This window comes from Octopus bimaculoides, chromosome 14, assembly GCF_046866305.1.
Source record: "Octopus bimaculoides isolate indiv1 chromosome 14, ASM4686630v1, whole genome shotgun sequence".
Lineage (NCBI taxonomy): Eukaryota > Metazoa > Mollusca > Cephalopoda > Octopoda > Octopodidae > Octopus > Octopus bimaculoides.
Genome location: NC_142941.1, coordinates 3,592,210 through 3,616,321, shown reverse-complemented (window position 1 = coordinate 3,616,321; position 24,112 = coordinate 3,592,210). Strand labels below are relative to the sequence as shown.

The following is a 24,112-nucleotide window of genomic DNA, read 5'->3' as shown; positions in this document are numbered from 1 at the left end:
TCTGTTCAATCGTAGCTGACCTGGGTTTAAACAATAGCAACTAGAACCAGAACCGATAGATGAGATATTTAGAATCTGCTGTAAAAATGGATTCCAACATTTCAAGAATCGAAATCCTGAAGACTTCCTTCACTTATTTCCCCTGAGTTGAAGGGAACCATATATTGGTTCGTAGGATTTCTCTCCAAGATTCATGTCTGATGAGGCTATGAGGCTCCGTCCTCAGTCCTTAACTATTCATTATGATTCTCATAGATACATATAAACATGGGCGTTCAAGACACGATGTCCTCAAGAACCTATAAAAGGCGATGACGTCATTCTTATTTCAGAATCTATCGAAGAACCACAGAAAATGTTCCTAACCTGGCAAAATCGCCAAGAATTCAGAGCTAAACATGAATATGGCACAAACAAAAGCACGAATTAGAAACAGAGAACACAAAATAGCATTGTCATTTACAAAATAATTTTGTTTAATATGGAGGGAATAGAAAGTGAACTCAATGCCGGAAATGGCGACACAAGAAGTATAAGGGAGCGCTGATTGTACGGTAGTTAATTATCAGATACGTTATAATAAAAGGGCTATCTTATCTACTGCTTGACTCGCCTTTTTTGTCTTTTTGTTTCCTTGTGGAGGTAGTTATGGGGAGTTTTCCTCGATAATTTGATCTTATATACGTTTAACGTTTTTTCTTCCTGTAAAAATGTTAATAAAACCAGCAATTGTCTTTCACCATTCAATAGGAAAATGGATTAACTACACCCGAGAATCAAATCGTGAAACGTCATCTTTAGCCCACCTCCACTCTCTCATATTAACTAATTTGTAAATAGATGAAAATATATCAGAAAATTCTGAGAAGAAATCTGTATATAGAGGTAACTTAGCCTATTAAATACCCGTTAACATGAGAGATCTCAACATTGAAACATCCCATGCTTTCAGATAAAAACAGCTGGTGTAGTCCCTCCATTAAGTCTTATTTTCCAGAACTTTGTTCAAAGATACTTTCATTTAGCTGACTTCCTTCTGTTCAAGAACAGCATCCTATAAAGAGATCTGAAGAGTTCAGGCAGAGCTAGTGTTGTTCTTGTTGCTCCTGCTGTTACCCTTAATCTTATACATAAGAGCAATCAAGTCCGTTGGCGTTAGTGACTCAGTGAAATTACTTCAAGGCTCATTTTCCCTTCTAGTTTCTATGGAAGTCTTTTTTCTCTTCACTATTATAATCTTTGGTTTTGTCATGTTCCCTTCTGCAAACCAATAAAATAACAACGTTTGCACTTCCATATCGCACTTATATATGGAAGGACGAAAGGATTGACATTGCTTAAGTTTGGTTGTCTTTTTGAAATTGCTGGTGACACCAACCAGAGGACTGACCTTAATAGCTAAGCTATTGTTGATCTTACTTCTGCTGTTGTTTAAAACGTTTAAACGTTTTTGCTAAGCCAAAATAGTCTTTTGTTTTACCTTCCAGGGATTTTATGAAGAACGAGTCACCTGAAATGGAGTTGTAAATTTCATAAGTAAAATAGCTGGACCTCAAAATCCACCCGTGATCTGTTCTTCTTCAAAGAAAACCTAGAGTGTTGTCTTCTCGAAAGTTTTAATGAATGCCATGACTACATAGAGTCCTCTCTTGAATCATAGCTGTGATCATTTTCTTACAATAGGGTACGAGGATATATTTTCAACACACTGTCTTAACAGGTTTTACTAGCATATGACCATACACTGAACTTCATCTTATCCACCATGTTGTGTATAGATCGGAAAACATTGGAACTTTTGCCAACATAGGAGGTAAGCTTTCGTAGTATTTTTAGAAGCAGAGTTCAATTATTTTTCTCACATTCCTTTCTGTCCACCTTTCAACCACTAAAACTAGCAATCTTCTCCCATTAAGTGCTGTCGGGGACGTTGTACCTTTTGTTGTTTTGCAAGTTACCTTTTCACCCGTTCTGTTATGCTTGCTGTTGTCCTTATTGTCGAAGAGTCTCAACATTTGTAAAAGGTCACACAAAAAAGAAACTTTACTTGGTTGGGCATTTAATTTCTGTAGTAAATTTAGTAGTAATTTCCTTGTTTAACTGAATACTTCAGTTGTCCAAATATTCCCTTGAAATATTAAGCTGTGAGATTGAACAGATGAGAGACAGATGGCCTTAACAATGTCATTTAATTTGGTGCCACCATCTTCCAAGTTAGAATCCTGATTTGTTTTTGGTGAATTGATAAAGTATATATAAGTAAGATATTAAATAAACAATCAATCAGTTATAATTTCACCTTGCAGAAAAGGAAATTATGCTAGAGAGAGAGAAATACATTTTTCTTAAGGTGTTCCACTTTATTTGTCCAATAAAGAGGTTTATGTATGAATATATGAATCTATGTAATGTATGTGTATATGTAATGTTTGAGTATTGCATGTTCGTTTGCATAGAATTTTAATCCATAAACTCAGTGATTTCACAAGAAAACCTTATCTATACACAGACATTTTAAGTGTGTATGTGTGTGCGTTAAAGTATACATGTTTGGTGGGCTGACATGCAAACTAGATTTAACAACAACAACAACAGCAATATGTTAATAGCAAATTGTAAAGAAGCAGGGACTTTAAAGTGTTTACACCGGCTGCAATAAGTAAATAAATTATCTAATCTATGTTTGGTTTGGTTTTTTTTTAAACCCCAGAATATTTTTCAAGTTCGATATTTAAAACGTTTCACTTAAACAACACACATTCGTCGCTGATTCGGATTTTTTTTTTTCGCTTTATGTTTTGTTGTTGTTGTTGTTGTTGTTGAAATCTTGGAAACAGATCGAGCCCTCGCCTGGCCTGAGAGAGGGTGCAAGGCTGCTGTTTAGTGAAGAACTGGATGAGTGGGCGGTAAGCAGAACAGCACCAACTCCAGACAAGTGCGCAAGACTTAAACCCGACACTCGGCTGGAATTTCGGAGGTTTTTTATGTTGTTTTTGTTGATGTTTCGTGTTTTACTTGTTTGGCTGTTGTTGTTGTTGATGTTTTTTCCCCAACCACAAACCAGGCAGGGATAGAAAGAAGACAAAAAAAAATATGTCGACAAATTTTTATCTTATGTGTATGCCTTCATCTATTTATTGAAGATATGCTTCGTAAATTTCATTGCATTGTTTCATCTATCATCCTTTCTTTATTCATCTATCTATCTATCCATATATATATATATATATTTAATACATATAGCGTGACAAAGTGACCTTACTTCATTACATACAAACATACTAATACATATACACACTCATACACATTTAACACACGTATATACACTTCGTTTTTCTTTCTCTCAATCACGCACAGGCGTTTATACACATTGACATACACACACATTCTCTCTTGCTCTCATACACACAAACACTCAAATGCATATACACTATCATAGGCACACACACACACACACACACACATGTGTGTGTGTGTGTCTACATGCATTTGTAATGTGTATATCTGCTCAAAACAACTTCCTCTCATGTATGTATGTGTAGCTGACAGTGTATTATATATATTTGTATATGTTTATCGATGTAGAAAAAGGGTGAACTATATACATGCATGAATGTGTATCTACATGTCAGTCTTTATATATGTGTGTGTGTACATGTCTATATACCTGTGGGTGGGTGTGAATATACATGTCTGTATGTATTTATAGGTATGCGTGTGAATATGCCTGCATATCAGTGCATAGGTGTGAATATGTGTACTTGCTTGCATAGGTGTGAATATATCTACGTTTGTGTGTGTTTGTGTATATGTTTAATATGTCTGTGCGTGTACATATCTGTATGTGTATATGTCTATAGATGTACGCTTTTCTATATGGATACGATTATGGTTTTATGCACGTAAGTGTACATGTCCATATATATGTATGTGAATATGTGTCTATCTGTATGCGTATCCATGTATGTGTATGTGAATGTACTTGTACATGTCTATGTCTATATATATGTGTACCTTTATGCATGTAAGTGTATGTGTACATTTACGCCTGTACTTGTCTAAGTGTATGAATATATGTCAATGTATGTGTACATGTCTGTGTAAATATATGTACACGTCTGCGTATGTATGTGTGTATATACATGTCTGTATATGCATGTGTGTCTATGTACATGTCTGTGTTTAAGCCAGCCGATGAAATATTGGAATGTAGACGGAAAGAAACGAGTGCGCGCGCGCGCGAGGTTCCATGCAAACTGTGTGCATGTGTGTGTGGGGATGGGTGAGGAGGAGAGAATTTGTATTTGACACATGTAACTGTCTGTGTGCATGTATGTATGTGTATGTATATATATGTATGTGTGTCGTGTAGCTGTGGATATGCTGTGTCTGTGTGTGCGTCTGCGGCTATGCTGTGTCTGTGTGTACGTTTGTATGCTGATATGTAGACCTGTGTGTGTTTGTCGATATGCAAATGCCTGTGTGTGTATTTGTACATGCTATGTCTGTGTGTGCGTTTATGGATATGCTGTGTCTGTGTGCGCGTTTGTATGTCGATATGTAAAAATGTGGGTGTTTGTATATGCGCTGTGTCTGTGTGTGCGTCTGTGGATATGCTGTATCTGTGTGCGTTTGTTTGTCGATATGTAAATGTGGGTGTTTGTATATGCAGCGCTGTGTCTGTATGTGCGTCTGTGTGCGTTGTTTGTCGATATGTAAATGTGGGTGTTTGCATATGCGCTGTGTCTGTGTGTGCGTTTGTAGATATGCTGTGTCTGTGTGCGCGTTTGTATGTCGATATGTAAATATGTTTGTATACGCTGTGTCTGTGTGTGCAAATATGCTGTGTCTATGTGCGTCTATGCGTGTTGATTGTCTGTGTGTGCGTCTGTGAATATGTCTGTAGATATGTTAGTGTGTACATATTCTCAATATGTAGGTGTAAGTGTTTGTTGATAGGCTGTGTCTGTGTGTGCGTTTGTGAATATGTTTGTAGATATGCTGTGTCTGTGTGTGCGTGAGCATGTTAATATGTAGGCGTGTATTTGCATATGTTACGTTTGTGCGTATCTGTTGTAGGTATGCTGTCTGTGCGCGTATATATGTCAATATGTAGGTGTGCAATGACTGGTTTGTGCGTAAATGTGTCTGCATATACTGTGTCTGTGTGTGCGTTTGTGTGTCAATATGCAAACGTATGTCTAGATATGCTGTGTCTGTATGCGTGTGTGTGTTTGTATAAGCTGAGTGTGTCTAGATATGCTGTGTCTGTGTGTGCGTTTTCTCCTCATGCATGTAGTTATGTGTGTTTGCGCTATCTCTGCATAAATGTGTTTATGCTTGTATTTGTGTGTGTGTTTTCTCAGCTACGTGTTGTGTATGAGTGTACACTGTATTGTGTGTATGACTATATACTCTAGTATGTGTGTGTGTGTGTATATACATGTTTGTGTGTATTGCTCCTCCTCCTTGTAGTACCTGATTTCTGAAGGTTCCCGTTGGTATGTATGTTAATATGTGTCTATATATTTGTTTATATATAGATGTAGATATATTGTGTATATATGTGTGTGAGTGTACTTGTGTGCGTCTATGTACAATTGTTTATGTATGTGTAAATTTATATGTATATATAATTGTTTATGTATGTGTAAATTTATATGTATATATAATTGTTTATGTATGTGTGTATTTATACATATATGTCTATACATATGTGTGTATATGTGTGTGTGTGTGTGTGTGTTTATATGTGTATTTGTCTATATGTATATATATCTGTCCGTCTCTGTGTGTACGTCTGTCTATACAACAAATATACTATTTGAGTGAGTTTATATATATATATATATGCTCCGAATGTATATATAATAGACACTCGTAGCATATCAACATATATCAACGTACACACTCACACACTCACACACACACACACACACACAAAGTCAACATTTGTTGGAATATTCAATATATTTCAGTAGTCTTAGATTTATTTTATTTTTCAAGGAAAATGTTGACAGTGACTGCGAAGTTTCGGCTTAGTTGCATAGACATGCACACGCACACACATTATTCGGGTATATAATTACACATACACAGTGTGACATATTACGAACGTGTACATATATATATCTGTATACACACACACACACACAGTACAGATGTGCTTGAATGTTAAAGTATGTGTACACTACAGATTATGTGTCTGTATAATGTATGTTTGCGTATATATTTGTATATATCTGTGTTCATGAATATATGTATATACACATGCTGATGTGTGTGTGTGTGTGTGTATATATGTATTGATGTGTGTGTGTGTGTATATTGATGTATGTGTGTGTATATATATTGATATGTGTGTGTACATATATTGATATGTGTGTATATATATATTGATATGTATGTGTATAAATATATTGATGTGTGTGTGTGTATGTATATATTGATGTGTGTGTATGTGTATATATATTGATGTGTGTGTATGTGTATATATATTGATGTGTGTGTGTGTATGTGTATATATATATTGGTATGTCTGTGTGTATATATATATTGACGTGTGTGTGTATATATTGATATGTCTCTGTGTATATATATATATATATATATTGATGATGTGTGTGTGTGTTTAAATATGCTGCCGATATATATGGCTACATGCGACAGATGGTTGTCTGGATATTTAATTCCTACTCGTCCATTCTTTCTTTCTGTCCGTCTTCCTGTCTTTCTTTTTATCTTAATATGTATTTGTACAGCGTGCACCGCGGATGTATATTTCTCTCCGCGTGCCTATGTGTCTATTATATGCATAATATGTAGATTTATACAACTGCATGTTTGGTCAGTCGGCCGTCGTTAGTGGTCTCTGTCTGAACGTATATACACTGGTCGCTGTGTCTTTACACACGTAAGCACACACACACATATACACACTCAAGTGCTTTATCTGTGCACTTAAATGTGTATTTCTATCTTGGTGTGTCTGCCTCGTGAATGTATGTGTATGTGTGTCGTATTTGTGCACAAGCTTTCTGACTCTCCCCTCCCCCACCATCCACACACACACACACACACACATTTTCGATATTAGTATGATTGGTATTTTAAAGGTAAATTGAAGCCGCAAGTAAAATTCACTGAAGATAGGATTCGATGTGCATGTTGAAGTTCAAATGTTTCGTTATACCAAAAATGCAGAGTGATTGGGACTTCTAAGTTTCAACTGTGATGGCTTGTCAGACTAACTTGTTATAGTTGGAAATATGAGGTCAAAGTCACTCTGTTATTATGATGATGATGATAATATTTCTGCTGAAAGCACAAGGCTTGGAATTTGAGGAGAGGGGGATAGCTGATTACATTGACCTCAATGTTTCACTGGTACTTGATTTATTGACCCCAAAAGGATGAAAGACAAAGTGAACCTCAGCAGAATTTGAACTCAGAATGTAAAGATGATGAAATGCCGCTAAGCATTTCACCTGACATGCTAACGACCCTGCCACCTCACCGCCTTAATAATAAGGGTTTCAAATTTTGGCACAACACCGTCAATTTCGAGGGAGGAGGTTAATTACTCACTTCACCCTCTCCCTCCCCCCAGTGCTTGACTGGTTTTTATTTTATCAACCCTGAAAGGATGAGAAGCAAAGTTAACCTTGGTGGAATCTGAACTCAGAATGTAAAGATGGATGAAATACTGCTAAGAATTTTGTCCAGCGTGCTAATGACTCTGCCAGCTTTCTACTAATGGCACATGGCATGAAATTTGCAGGGAGGGGTTATGTTGATTACATTGACCCCAGTTTTCAACTAGTACTTATTTTATTGACCCTGAAAGGATGCAAGGCAAAATTGACCCCAGTGGCATTTGAACGAACATAAAGTCAGGTGAAATGCCAGGAAGCCTTTTGCCCGGCGTGCTAACAATTCTGCCAGTTTGCTGCCAAATAATAATAAGAATGGTTTCAAATTTTGCCTCAAGGGCAGCAGTTTTGGGGGAGGGGATGTGTCGATTACATCGACCCCAGTGTTCAACTGGTAATTATTTTATCAACCCCGAAAGGATATACGGCAAAGTCAACCTCAGCGGAATTTGAACTCAGATCGGAGTGACGGGCAAAATACCGCTAAGCATTTCGTCCAGCGTGCTAATGATTCTGCCAGCTTACCATATAATAATAATAATTCCTTAATGCAGTCCCAGGCAATGGCTCTTATGGCTTCTGACCTTAAATAAAGAGTCTTCTTTAATCATTTTACCATTGGAGAAAATTGGAAGGAGTCCTTTCTGTGATATGGACACATATTTATCTAAGTTTGTGTTTTCCTCACGCTTCACCAGCTCTGATCAACAACTGCTCTAAACTGCTCCCCAGACCGTCACAGAATAGCTGCCTTGTATCATTGTTGGCAATAATCTTTTCATGTCAAATTCTTGATCACTGTGTCTCCAGACCCACGCTCGACCACTGTCAGAAAATAAAGCAAACCTGGACTCATCAGAAAATATGATAGTGTCCCAAAATGCTAGTGACCTCTCCACCATCTCACTGACTCAATCTTTTCTCCACTTGATATTGGCTGGTTGAAGAGGTGGCTTCCTTCTTGCTGTTCTGCCATAGTAGCCAATTTTGCAGAGATACCTGGCAGCTGTTCTCAGACTGACATCAACTTGTTCTGCTACGTCAGAGGCCTTGCAATGAGGATTATCCTCTTAACAAAACAAAGAGTCCTGTCAGAGGGCTCTGATCAACCTGGGTGAGGTGATGTGGACACCTTCCCCTCTCTGGTGAATTGCACAATCACCCTATTAACTGTAGAAAGTGGGGTCCCAAGGTTTTCTGTGATTTTACGCTAAGTCCACCTTCAGATTGACCTACAATGCGACCTCTTTGAAATTTGGACAGTTCCAAGGCTTCTTTTGTACGTGGCATGATTAAACAGTCACATATAGAACCTGAAACATAAAAATGTCAATAAAAAACATAAACCTTTTCAAGTTAAAATAAACATAAAACAATGTTTTATGGGGTATCTACTTCTGTCATGTCTGTGTATGTGTGTGTGTGTGTGTGTGTGTGTGTGTATATATATCATGTATAAAAATATATTCTATACTCAAGCATTATTCCACAACTAATGGAGAAGTAGGCCATAACTTTTTTATTTATTGACATAGGTTAAGTTGCACATATTGGCAGAGTAACTCTTCCTCCAGACAAATGTACCCCTCCTCCTCCTCCTTCCTACAAGTGATGCATTTATCCTGTTGAACTCAAGCCTTAAAACCTTTTTGTAAAAATTTAGGTGTGCACTGGTTGTTCCTATTTCTTCCAATTTTACTTTGTGTCATCAAATATTGTCCCTGAAAACTGTCCTTCATTGGGCCGAACAAGGGGAAGGTGAATGGTGCCAGATCCAAACTATATGGTGGATAGGGAACCAGTGACCGGTTTAATTTTGTTGATTGCCTGATTTATTGCCAAAGATAAGTGTGGTCACACATTGTCAAAATGAATGTGGGACTGATTACAGCTTCATGTTCAACCTCTTCCTCTTAATGGTTTCTTTAAGCTTCTTGAGTGTCCCAGTATCCTGCTCGTTGTTCATGGTACAGCCACATTCCAGGAAATCAAGGAGAATAATGTCTTTGTCATTCCCCAAACAGCCACCATTACCTCATCTGCCAATCCCTGGCTCTTGAACTTCTTAGGTCTTGGATGAAAGGTATGACACCATTCCATAAACTAGGTCTCTGGTTCTGGATCATAAAGATAAACCCACATTTCATCTCCTTTCAGCAGATCATGAAAAACATGCATTGAAACAGAGTTAAATGAAATAAATTACCATGTTATTACAACGAAAATAGATCTCAAATAACACCAGTATAGCTGTTTGTGAGATGCTAAGCAAAATCTTTGCCAAAATAACTTATTAAAGTGGTATGGCATGACATTCAAATATCTTGTAGAGGCAGCCATTATTGTTTTTTGTTTTTTGCTTTGTTTTTCAGATGTAAGTTTTATTGTTAATATATTTTGCAGTTTTGCAAGGCAGAGAGCTGGCAGAATCATTAACATGACGGACAGAATGTTTAGTGACATTTTATCCATTTTTTATGTTCTAATTTCAAATTCTGCTGAGGTCAACTTTGCCTTTCTTCCTTTCGAGGTCGATAAAACAAATACTAGTTGGACACTGAGGTCGATGTAATCGACTTAGCCCCTTCTTCGAAATCGCTGGCCTTGTGCCAAAATGTGAAACCAATATATTTTATAGTTTTATTTACAACCATCAAATACTGTAACATCATGGGAGACTGTTATAGATTTCTCGTGGACAACTATAATGCAATCTGTTTTATGTGTGAAAGAAAAAATACTAACAATACGTAAATGTTATTATGTTAAAACTGAGTAAACAACTTTTTGGACAGAGATCTCTTGTTATTTCAGAATGATTTTGTTTTTTTGTCAGATGTTAATTTATTTCATTTCACTTGATTTTGTTTAAGATGCTCTGCCACTTTTGTACCAGAGGTCGAGGACATTTTCAAAGTCAACATTTTCAGCAAGATCACCTTTGTATATTTAGATCTATTTTTTATATCCATAAATCCTTAATCACTTACATCCCTGGTCCTTTAAAACTTTTATATCCATAAAGCTATTACAGAAAACTAAATCTCCTCCACATACTTCCTTCTGCTCTACTACTTTCTATTATTGTAATTTATCTTGTTTTAGCTTATCTTATTTAATTTCATCTTTCTCCTTTATCTTTCCTAACCTCTCACTAATGACTTTACCCTGTTATTTAGTATATATAAATCACAGTATGTGTGTGTATATATTTACTAACACATACATTTCTACATTTCTCAACCAATTTTCACCAAACTTTACACATGCATTACTTTTGTGCCAAGGATGGTCATGTACTATAACATTTTGCCCAGAGCTTCTGCATAAATGGACAAACCGGGAAAAACAGTGATTTACATGGGTTTTTTTCTCTCATTTGTTGTATGTACATAGTTTTGTTTTGTATGTTAGGTCTTCCATACTTTTTAAATCTAAATGATCCTATATTGACATTAGAAAATATTTTTTAGGGGTTTTCACATTTTTTAAATTTATTTATTTATATGTTGTAATTGCGTATTATTACTTTCTATATTTTATTATATGTGTATTGGTGTGTATTGTTTGAGGGTTTTGGTTAGAGAATATTATAAAAGTGAAAGGATTTTGTCTATTTATTTATTTCAACTCCAGATATAAAGATATATATATATATATATATATATATATATATATATATATATATATATATTACATATGGTGCCATGGAGCTGTTTGTATGTGTGTGTGTGATGGGATAAACAGAATATGTTAGTTTGTATCAAAAATGGCCAAAACCTTTGCTAATCTCCCTACTTTATGCAGACGTTTGTAGCAAATTTACTTTATGTAAATTTCCATTAAAAGGCAAATCAAATGTAGCCAGAAGCCTGAGATGAAAATAGGAATTCTCTTTAGCCACAACCTGTAATATTTTGTGACTGAGAGGTTTGCAAGTTGATTAATATTTATAAGGTATGGATAATAAAATATTTACATGATGACAATTGAGAAATCCAGTTGCAATTATAAAACTTCGTTATTTAACTCAATTTCTTGTTAAGCCAATCAGAATCTGCCAATATTCTTTTGCTTAATCTCATTTGGAGAAGCAAATTCCTCAGCAACTGTGATTGGATTTATTTTGTCTGTCCATCCTTTGTGATACAAAATTGTAGCCACCGGAGAATTTAATCTTTCTGATGTCATTCTAAACCAAAGACATGACTTTACTCATTTTACAAGAGAAAGTAGTTTGTTCAGCTGTGGCCAATGTTACAGGAATTATCAGGAACTGTTTACATTGCCATTGGCTATTTCTTCATTCAAATAGTCTATCTACAATATCTACCAAATGCCAGATCTCTTTCTTATATAAATTTCTGATGCTGGCTGTTGAGCCATTACAGAATTAATGTCCATGTCAGCAGATCTTTCTTTAACCCTTTCGCACATCAAATTTCTCTATCAAATGTAATGCTTATCTATCCACATTGATTTCAATTAGTCATGTGGTTAGTATGTAGCTTTGAGATTTCAATGATGTGATTGTTAATTTTTAGAATAATATTGTAGGGTAGTATAAGTTGAAAAGTCTAAAAACAAGGCACACACACACACACACACAATTTTAATTTGAGTGACAAATATATTATCTATTTTTATTCTCTCTTTGTAATCATTTTATATTTGATAAAGAAAACATTATTATTTTCTTTATATATTTATTTATATGTTTGTTTATATATATGTTTTAATTAATTGCAGCATTTGTCACAGCAGGAATACAATCATGAGGAACTTGTATTGGAAACTAGACAGGTAAGTGCTTCCCTTTTAGTGTTAGTGAGGCAATGGAGCCTGAAGATGGTCTGTTTTGGTGAACAATGAATAGGAATGGTTCACAGAATGGGAGAAAGGATTTTTCTGTGAGAAAGGGAAGCCTTCAGTTTCTGGCAGAACCATGGTGGTGATTGTGGTAGTAGTGAAGTGGTGGATATATAGACTGTGAGTAGTGAGAGAGAATTGTTATGTCAGTGAAGAATAGGAGAGAAGAATGGGGAGGTAATTGAAGGAAGCAAGTTTTAGGTGGGGGAGTAACAGGAAAAATATGCACACAAGCCTAGATGCTTGTGTGTATATATGTATGTATATTTATCATCATGTTCACTTTCCCATCTTTCCCTTACTTGCTTAGGCCAGATAAAATTCCCATACTTTCATGGTTAACGCAGATTTTCTGTGACTGGATGCCCTTCCTGTTGCTAACCCTCGTGTTTCCAAAACTGGTTATACTTTCCCATGGTTGGACATTTCTTCATGAAAGATTGGAAACCAGGGGCACCAGTTGTGTGTCAGTGACACTCATATACAAGTATCATGAGATGTTAACACACACACACACATACACACAATGGGCCTTCAGTTTCTGCTTACTAAATTCAATCACAAAGCTTCCAACAGGATCCAGTGAACTGGAGGATCACATCGTGCTCCAATATCTGATTCAATATGTGTAACCATGTGGGGGGAAAGGGTCAAGAAGTGTGATCCCTCAGATTTTGGTGTTTATTTTAACCAACAATTACAGTTTTCTATTCTTCTAATATTTCTGACTCTTTCTTTCTTCCTATTTTAGATTCCAAATTGCAAACTGTGAAATAAAAACCAGTTGGAGGTATTTGAATTCTGGTAAATTATTCTTTACAAAGTTTTGAAGAAAAGTAAAGCAAGGCACAGCCAATCGAAACAGTGAAATAGCTTCACTTCTTACAGCTCAGTTTGTTGTCTTAAGCTGATGTTTCACTGCTGATGTTAACATGGAACAGTATACAGACAATAAAACTTTGTGTTCAAAGATTTGTGGACAAGACTGTCCCCAAAGACACAATTTACAGATGCAGAAATTTTCAAACCTGATGGAGAAGCCAACATTTCCAATTGATATTTATGGCAGACCTAGTTTACCAATCACTGGCCTTCCATACACAGTTGATAACACAGCATTTTATACCAATATGTATTTGAAAGAATTTGCCCAAAGATCTTCCTTACATTTGCCCCATCTTGTTGAAAAAGCTTTCCATTCAAATTTGTACTCAAAAGAACTTGCCCAAAGACATTCGTATTTGTCTCAAAGAATGTCCTCTGGCCTTGAGAAAACTGTGCAGAACAATGACCTATATTCCAAAGATCTTTCTATGAGATACTCTAAATCTCAGCATCACAAATCTCGTTCCACAACAAGTAGCAAAATGTCTCAAAGTGATGCTTATCCTAAAGATTACTCTCAACGGCTTCCAACATCCAGAAGTCAAGACAGCACCAACAAAATCTACCAAAATAGCAGTTACAAAGAAGATGTGTCCAACAACTTGGAGCAACAGTCTTCAATATCTCCAGAAAATACCAAAGATTCATCTCAGATTAACTATTCTAAAGAGACCATACAAAGGTACACATATCCCATATTGAAGCAAATTTCATACAAATCATCCCATCGCAGACAAAACAGGGACTATTCCCAGAGTATGAAGACCTCTAAATTTTATTCTAACACAGAAAGCACCATTGACAATAAACATTACAACAAAGATCTCTTACATAATATTGTTAAAGACAGTATTTCTAGTAACCGGTATGACAGTAAAGATTTGTCTACTAGCAATCACCATTATACTTCCAAGTCTCAGATAAGTCAAGCACATCAAGCCAACGACAAAAATATTTACCCCAAAGACTACAGCAACCCACCAATATCTGTTCATAGCAGCTTTGTACGGGACAAAAACTTACCCAGCTGGTATCATTTCATGCCAAATAAACACACTCAAACATTTCAATCCAGCATTTACAATAAACAAATGGCCGACAGTTCTGATTATCAAAATGCTCCATTGGATGTGTCAAAGAAATCAATGCTCAATAATGTTGGTTCCAATGATCTGTCATCTGAAACAGTGTACCATTCCACTCCTGTGGTGTCTTCTATTTCTAATGCAGTGGTTAAGGATAAAGAACTCGATCTGGTTAGCAATAAGAAAGAGGATTATCCTGTGGGTTACCACCAAGAGCCTGTCGGTCCGGTGCTTATAGATTTGGATAAGAAATCAATTGATTTACTCAAAACTTCTACTGAGGGGGAGGAATTTCTCCCAGAATCTTTGAATCCACCAATGCAGTTGTCTCTGGAAAATAATTCCAACCATGATGAAAAACCATCTCTCAGTACCATGAACAGTTATAATGACTGTTCACTTGCAAATTCTTCATTCCTAGAAACTTCTGATTTACAAGATGATTTTAAAAAAGACAAACCATTTCAATTGAGCCTCAATGATAATTATTCTCCCCACATGTCAAATAGTCATGACTCTAACTTTGACTCCAAATGCAATGGTTCCGCAGCGAAAAGCTTCCAGTGTAAGATCTGCCTGAAGCAGTTTGCTCAGCGCTATTACTTACAAATCCATCACCGGATACACACAGGAGAGAAGCCGTTCCACTGCGATCTCTGTCCAAAACAATTTGTACGGAAAGATTCTCTACAAATCCACAGACGCTCCCACACTGGTGAAAGACCATTTCAGTGTGATATTTGTCTGAAACATTTTGCACAAAAACATTATTTACTGATCCATGAAAAAACTCACAGCAATGAAAAGCCATTCAAATGTGATATATGCTTCAAACATTTTGCTCAGAGACATTACTTGCAGGTCCATCAAAAGACACACACTGGCCAGAAACATTATGAATGTGATATCTGTAAAGAACAGTTTACCCATAAAGATTACCTTCAAATTCACAGGCGTAGTCACACAGGTGAGAAACCATTTCAATGTGACATGTGTATTCAGAAGTTTTCTCGTAAAGATACGTTAGTTATTCACAGACGTATTCACACAGGTGAAAAGCCATTCGAGTGTAATTTTTGTCACAAGATGTTTGCACAGAGAAGTAAATTGCACATCCATAAACGAACACACATTCGCAAGAAATCGCATCAGTGTAACGTGTGTCAGAAACAGTTTGCTCAGCGTTATTATCTGCACATCCACATGCAGTCACACTCAGACGAGAAACCATTCAAATGTAATTATTGCCAGAAGCCATTTGCACAGAAATATTACCTTCATATTCATCAACGGGTTCATACTGGAGAGAAACCATTCAGCTGTGAAGTCTGCCTGAAACGTTTCGCTCGTAGAGATACTCTTCAGGTTCACAAGCGAACGCACACAGGTGAAAAACCATTCCAATGTGAGATCTGTAACCAACTGTTTGCCCAGAAAGACAAACTTCAAATTCACAAGCGTACACACTCGGGCGAAAAGCCATTTTGTTGTGATTATTGTAACAGGCAATTTTCACAGCGAAATACATTGCAGCTTCATCTTCGAATTCATACTGGAGAAAAGCCTTTCAAATGTGAAATCTGCCATAAGAACTTTGCTCAGCGGAATTATTTAGTGATTCACAGGCGAACACATACTGGAGAGAAACCATTCCATTGCGAAAAATGTGGTCAGAAATTTGCTCGCCAGGACACCCTGCAGATACACTTGCGTACTCACATGGGGATACACCCTGTCCCCTGTGAAATCTGTGGTAGGAAGTTTATAAATATGGAGAAGCTGCAAATTCATAAAGATTCAGTTCATGATAACGGCGGTAGTGACAATGGTAATGGGAATGAGAACAATAGTGAAACAAGGGAGAAAGAATTGACCATGTTATGCGATGTTTCTCCAAAGACTGAAGAATATGTCTTACAGGAAGGTGGAGATATTGTGTCAGCTGAGACGGCAGGGACAGAAGAAGAAGAAGCAGAGGAAGGAGACAAGGCTGAGAAACCTATCCATGAATTTCCATCAGTCACTAACTACCTGTGGCACACTATTTAATCGTGTATCCCCCTCTTCACAATCACAAACTTACCTGTGATGCAGTAATTAGCATGTGTTGTGTCCTCTCTTCACATTTTCTACTGCTACGATTGTAGCCTCTGCTCTTCAGAGTTGACTGATCTTGTGCTACCCCTACTCAGGCAATTCTGACTTGTTTGTCTCCCCGTCCTTTGTCCCCTCCCCCTCCCACATGGCATCCCTCTGGAATCCTCTCCATGTCAATGTTTTACCGACAACTGTCATCTTGCAACTTTTCAAGAGCCACATTAAGCACATTTATTTCACTGGTGTCAGTGAGCCTGTGAAGGCCTTGAACACAACCCTACCCGCTTCCTTCAGACCAAATTCCCGCCCCTCCCCCAACTCTCTAACTCTCATCACAGTTATAAGGCTACTTGAAGCATAGCCATCTCACTGTGTCGCCAGCCATAACTGTCTTCAAATACGTTCTTGTTATTGTTTTTGCTAACCATCACTGATATAGGCTGGGTCAAATCTATGGTACACTGATGTATCTTATATATATATGTATATATTATATATATACACACACACACATAAACTCATACATGTATATATAGACATGCATATATTCGTACATTTATAATTACATACATACACATATACACACATATATGCATGCACAATATATACACATATTCATGCACACATATGAACATAAGTAAACATATATACATATATAGACAAAAACCTACACATATTCATACATAGGCAAACATACATGCAAATACAAGCATATACAGGATGCACATATACTATACACACATATAAACACTGGCAAACATGTGCATAGATACACATATACAGACTTGTTTCCTTTTTACAATAGTGTAGAAATGGCCTGGAATTTGGCTACTATTTCTAGCAGGTTGAGTCAGTGAGTAAAGGCTCCCTGTAATGTCAAATGTGGTTTTGAAACTGAGGGTAAACATGGAATCTCTGCAATGCTGAACCATCCACCTTCCTGTAGTTGTTATTATTGTTGTTATTGTTTAACTCTTCTAATTGAGCAGACATTCGATAAAAGGCGTTCCAGCCATAACCATCCCTGTTAATTTTTTTGTATATCAGGGAAAGTCCTAACACATTCTTCCTTATTTTAGATGGTAGGGTGTAATTTCAGAGAGATTCGGCTGTCATTTTTAGCATTTCAGTTGACCACATTCCCCCTGTTACCATTATGGTCATATAAGCACACTTCTTCCACCCCCTATTTCCTTCATATTTCTGGGGAGTGACTGAACATTTGTACCCTAAATGTACCCTTCTACCAGATATACTGGGCTAACAATATTAATGTGAGCTACTACTACTTTAGATCTAACACAGTGTGTGTGTGTTTACACATATATATATATGGAAGTATGTACTGAAGAACATATTTTATATATATATATATGCTTGTGTATGTGTGTATATGTATATACAGGGTGTCCCCAAATGAAGGCAACCAGCTTTTTTCAGTTTTGTCAAAGTCATTCTGGTGATTTACTGTCTGATCGATGCCAAATTTCTTTTCATCAGTGCAGACCAGGCTGGGCAGCATGCCTTCAGCAATCTGACGCAGGAGAAGACGACTTCGTTCCAGTCTCATGGCTTTATAAACTTACATGAGCTCATGATGGCAGATCATCTTGTGTATATATATATATATATATATATATATATATATATATATGTCTGTATGTATATGTATATAAATGTGTATATGTATGTGTGTGTATATATATATATATATATATATACTACACTCTCTGAGTGGTTGGCGTTAGGAAGGGCATCCAGCTGTAGAAACTCTGCCAAATCAGACTGGAGCCTGGTGTTGCCATCCGGTTTCACCAGTCCTCAGTCAAATCGTCCAACCCATGCTAGCATGGAAAGCGGACGTTAAACGATGATGATGATGATGATGTATATGTATGCTTAAAAATATATATGTATGTATGTGTATATATATGTATATATATAGATGTGTGTGTGTGTGTGTATATATACACGTGTCTTTAGGGTAATGGAAGGGTCCTTAAACCTGTATGCAGCCCTGTCCTTTAGATGCTGCTGATGTTGTTTAATGGTCTGGCAAGGGCCAATAAAGCAGATCACCACTGTGTCTTCTCGATATAACAATCAAAAGAGAAAGAGCTTGAAAAGATGCCGCAAGGCATCTTGCCCAATTTCCCAACATTTCTGCCAATCCACCACCCTGGACTGCTATTCTAATTAGTGATCTTAAAACAATCCTCAGCAGGAGTTGAATTCAGATTGTAGTTGGAACAAATCTTCCAAGGCATTCCATCCGATGCTCAAATGGATATAACAATTCACTGACTTATATATATTGCAAGTGGAAGATAAACTGATAGGGCATGGTTTTCATTTTCTCAATCACACTCTTCTCCCATTTGTTATGCATCATTACACCCTTTCGCTGTTCTTTATTCTCCCAGACTGTCTTCTTCTCTCACTGTTTATCACTTGTTGTGTTTGCATTATTATAACCTTGGAAATAAACAAATGTCTTCTGTAATAGACAAAATTAATTTTCAGGTGATTAGTCTAGAGTAACGCATGGATGTAAATAGAAAAGTTACGTGTATATTTTTCTTATCAACTGATATAGTATGAGTGTTTACTTTTTTATTTAAAAATATGTGGAGTATCCTGAATGCTTTGGAAGGAGTTTTAGGAAAACTTAATTAATTAACAAAACTGAAGAAATAATATAAGAGAGGATAAAATGGAGTTTTTAAAATATAGTTATTCTGATTTTTGTTGTTAATTTAATTAATATAGATTGATTGATCCAGATTATAATTATTACCTGTAACATCTGCTGAATAAAAAAAAGAAATAGCACAGATTTACTCTTATTGTGCAAAATATAAAAATTATATGACTTAGTAAAATCATATGTATATTAAATTTTACATGTTATAGTATGTGTTTGTGTGTATATGTGTTTGTGTGTGCATCTTCTTTTTTTACATCTTTCCTCCATCCATTTCCTCTTTTTTTTATTCTCCCACACGGTTTTTTTCTCTCAGTTTCTCCTTTGCCTCTTTGTCTTTTAACCTAGCCTCACTCACTCCTTGCAGTAGAGGAGGGGGAGAATTTAAAGGAAAGAAAGGATTTGTAGCTAGTTTCCTTTTTAGTTAGTAGTAAAAAGCAAAGTGACAAATGTGTAAGATCCAACACAACAACTTATATATAAACTCCCTTGACCTTCATCAGTGATCTAGTAATACATTAAGAGGTTATGGGACTCTTGTTTTATGCATATACATTTGTAGCCATGTTTGTAAACATTTGTTTTGCATTTAGTCTTTTAACAGATGTATATATGAGTCTATGTATGTGGCATGTGTATGGGTCTGTATTTGGATTTATGTATGCCGTGTAATTTGTTGACCTCACACTTTGTTAGATTTTTCTCACTTTCTCTCTTATCAATTCTCTCAATTCCCCACCCCCAATCCTTTGAAAGACTTCATGCACATCCATTCTCTAAGACACTTCTTCTTTCATTATTATCTCCTACTCGTTCTTCACCTTCGTGGCTGTACATTATAGACATTGTCAATTCATTTCCGGTGACACACACACACACATTTATCTAGAGATTATCGTTAGTCTCTTTCTCTAAAGACTGGCTCTTTGGATTCTCTTGTTTTGTAGTCGAGTCTCATAGAGTTAAGACAAAACTGTTTTTATTATATTTAAAACCAGAATATGAAAAAGTCACCGTAAATAAGAGACGTCAACCATCTCAGCTGGTTACCGTATTTCTGTTGAGATGCTCTGTGTTTCTTTCAATTAATTTTAAATATAACAAAGAATTTAGTAAAATAACTTAGTTATCATTCAGCTAGTGTTAGGAACATAAATTGTGACTAAGGTTTGGTGGATGCGTCACCTCATTTTCATTCAAAACTTATGAAAACAAGACATTTGTACTCAGAGCCAGAGCCGGTTTCAGCCGGGTTAAATACATCTTTCTATAATGATATAGAAATAGACACACATACATTACCAATAGATTTTAATGTTTGTCTGTCTCTGTCTTTCTTTCTTTCTCTCTATGTGTGTTTGAGTGTGTGTAAATATATATATATTGTGTATTGTGTATCATTATCTTTGTTGACAGACTTCTGATCTGTCCCAGTGAGTTGGTTCCCTATCAAAGGATGAAAACGGATCATAGATCTTTCACCAACAAAGATAGTAATAAATTGCATTGACTCTATTAACTAGTATTGAGTCCTTTTACTCATTTTATTGTCTCTATTATTCTAACAACCAATCATATCTTAACACACACACACACACACACACATTCAGATTGTGTATATTGTTATAAACTGTAAATCTCCACACTCCTCAACCTACAAATGTTAATGTAGGTTTAGTTTGAAAGGCTTTTTTTTTGAACTCTAGTACTGCTGGTTCAATCCTTACTGGCAGCAGCTGCTGTTACAGATTTCATCTCTCTGGTGTCTGTTAGTGAGATGAAGCTGAGTTGTTGTAGAAACTTTCCCCTGAGTTAGTCCATCACCCTGGCTAAACAAAAGTACAAGCAAACAGTTGGTATCCCACCATGGGACTGGCTTGTAATGATATAACTATATAAACCGTTGTTTTTAGTCCTGCCTCATCACAGATCTTCACTGTAAATGGAATTAATTTTTTTTTTTTAAAGATTTTCTTAGCACTGCTGTGTTGTCTGAAGACTGAGTATTTGGATTCACTCAGTGTCATTTATCCTGGCAATAACACCTGTTAATTCTTTCTCCATTTCCTTCCTTTTTTGATGAGGTCTTCTCTTAACGACAGGTAGACCTCAAGGGAGGGAAAGGTAAGAATATGTAAAATAATTTTTTTAAAACATTTAATGTCAGAATCTGTAAAAGTCTGAGGTGAATAAATAAAAGAGTGAGAAAAAGTATCAACAGAACATCATCGCTAAAGAGAATGAATTTTAAAAAAATCAAACTGGAAAAAAAACCCTAAATAAATGAAGAATAAAATAAAATTTAAAAATGATTAAGACAACTAAATCTATAAACATTGGAAGTAAATGTAAAGAGAAACAGAAAACTGTTTGATGTAAAACTTGTATTGATCTTCAACTGATTGTTGCAAATAAATCTCTTGTTCAGCTCTTTGGTTTCATTGTTACAGCTGGTCGTGTTTGCTGTCAAACTACATCATTCTGGATTTGTTATTATTTACCCCAACTCAACCTTGATCAACAGGGCTGGATTGAGGCCCTAGGCACTTGAAAGATTTTGGTACCCCTCCCCCCCAATATTTATGTTATTCAAAATATAAACAATAATAAACCATAATATGAATTTATATTTTTCATAATGAAACAAAACTAAGAGTAAGATAGAAAATAATGTTCATTTTTGTATACTTTTATTTCATTTATATTTGAAATGTTTTTTAATTGCAAAGTCTTTGATCAGATCCACACTCTGACATACCATGAACACTTCAAAATTATATTTCCAATCAGATAAACCATTTTGAATATTATTTTAACAAGTTTTAAATGATTTCTTTTTTGTTATAAATCATTTACCATTCCTGTGGCACCCCACTTCCCTCAGTGCCCCCTAGCGCTGTTGATCAAGATGTGTAGTTGCAGCCATGATCATTCTGTCTTCTTTTCAGATACAGAGGATCGAAGATGTGCTCTTCATTTTTATAAGACTGTAGTGTGTGATAGGAAGTTCATTTGGCTGTTATTACCTATTTATCGGGTATTCTGAATGTTTTTGAATTCAGTGGGAGACTGGAGATCAAGGAGAAACTTGCTGATGCACCTCGCATAGAAATAAAATAACTGATGCACCTTGTCATCATCATCGTTATTTAACATCTGCTTTCCATGCTGGCATGGGTTGGACGGTTTGACAGGGCTGGCAAGCCAGAAGGCTGCACCAGGCTCCAATCTGATCTGGCAAAGTTTCTACAGTTGGATGCCCTTCCTAACGCCAACCACTCCGAGAGTGTAGTGGATGCTTTTTATGTGCCACCGGCACAAGGGCCAGTCAGGTGGTACTAGCATCGACCACACTGGAATGGTGCTTTTCATGTGCCACTGGCATGGGACCAGTCAGGCTGCATTGGCATCAACCACGCTCGAATGGTGCTTTGTACATGCCTGGGTTTCTATTACTGATAGGTGAAATAAACAGCTGAGATGCTTTGCCCCACACAAAACCTGCAGGTGCTACTCAAGAGGCTTTGCAAGCTCTTGTAAATCTATTGCAATGCTAGAAATCTTTTCATGTCAGCTGCTATCTCTAGGTTCCTAGCATTTTGCCCCTTATCCTGTGTGCTTCACCTGAATGGTGCAGGAAGGACTAAGCTAGTCTTCATCTACAGAAGGATTCCACTTGAGGTCTGCTTCAATTAATAATATCCGGTAAAAGATTATGTTTTATTATGAAAAATATAGGAACAGCTACAGAAAACTATTTTTCAAACTCTATGTCTAACAAAATTATTATGAATGGCAGTTTTCATGATTCTCAAGCAGATGTGTTGCTGGGCTTTGTATTTTTTTCATAGCTCCCATGGGTACTGAGATAATCTACTATAATAATACTCTTGTATATTTCTGTGAGAGTTAGAGGTTGGCAGAAACGGCTGTAAGGAACTGATCTTTTGCTCTTTTCTGTAACGTGTGTGTAACATAGTGCTTTGGAATAAATAGACACACTGGAATGTCTACTGGATGATGTATGTCGTTTTGTATCCTCCCCATTTTCTTATTTGCTATATATATATATACATTGATATATCACAAATAGAATCTATAAGTGGAACAGTAAAAATATGCAAGACTTTTCTCAAGTTTAAAATGCGACATTGTTTTCATTATCTACATTCCAACAATGCAGCTTCGTGTCTTTGTTAGAAATCAACTCTTTCCTTAAAGGAGGAATTTAAATAATGAAAAACAGAGAAGAACCACACACATGCATGCAAACATAAACTTTAGACTATTTCTATCCATAATACATCTTCAAGTTGACTTTATATTTATTTCTAAATGTGTATTGTTAGATTGAAGCGAATTGTGAAGATTATATCATGGTATTCCTGCAAGAACTGAATATATTATAAAGAAAATTTACCATCTTTGGTGAATGTACAGTACTCTTCTAGCATGATCCTGTATGTGTGTGAAGGGTGTGGGTTGATAGGTGGCTGTATGTGTATGTACGTCCAGAAAATGTTTGTGTGTGTGTTATTGTTAAAGACCCATACTTATAAATGTGGAAATATGTGTATGTATGCTGTGGAAATGTGTGTGAAAAATATGTATACAGAATGCACACATGTTTGTAGGTAGAAAGAGGTGTGTGTGTGTGTGTAGAATATGAGAGTTTAATGGGAGGTATGTATCTGTGTGTGTGGAAGTAGTATAATTGTCAATTGGTAGAAAGTGGTGTGTTAGGGTTAGGGTTACATGTATCTGTGTGGAAAATGTAGACATGCCTGTTGGAGGAAGAAGGGTCGTGTGATTGTTGGTAG

The 24,112-nt window shown here is 36.2% G+C and overlaps 1 protein-coding gene across 4 annotated transcripts; it reads left to right on the top strand.

Annotated features, from left to right (window-relative positions):
- The first annotated feature begins 1,307 nt into the window (after positions 1–1,307).
- On the top strand, positions 1,308–21,766 carry LOC106870071 (uncharacterized). 4 transcript variants are annotated; one of them, XM_014916042.3, is made up of 3 exons: positions 1,308–1,813; positions 12,402–12,455; positions 13,273–21,766. In XM_014916042.3, the coding sequence occupies exon 3, from the start codon at positions 13,454–13,456 to the stop codon at positions 16,538–16,540; it is 3,087 nt and encodes a 1,028-aa protein (XP_014771528.1). In that variant the 5' UTR covers positions 1,308–1,813; positions 12,402–12,455; positions 13,273–13,453; the 3' UTR covers positions 16,541–21,766. The 4 variants fall into 4 exon arrangements, with proteins under 4 accessions (XP_014771528.1, XP_014771526.1, XP_014771527.1 ...); XM_014916040.3 differs by lacking the exon at positions 1,308–1,813 and adding an exon at positions 2,657–2,977; XM_014916041.3 differs by lacking the exon at positions 1,308–1,813 and adding an exon at positions 2,663–2,906.
- The last annotated feature ends 2,346 nt before the right edge of the window (positions 21,767–24,112 follow it).

Excerpts from the sequence above, each read along its gene's own strand:
- LOC106870071 (XM_014916042.3), top strand. The coding sequence starts at position 13,454 with ATGGAACAGTATACAGACAATAAAACTTTGTGTTCAAAGATTTGTGGA.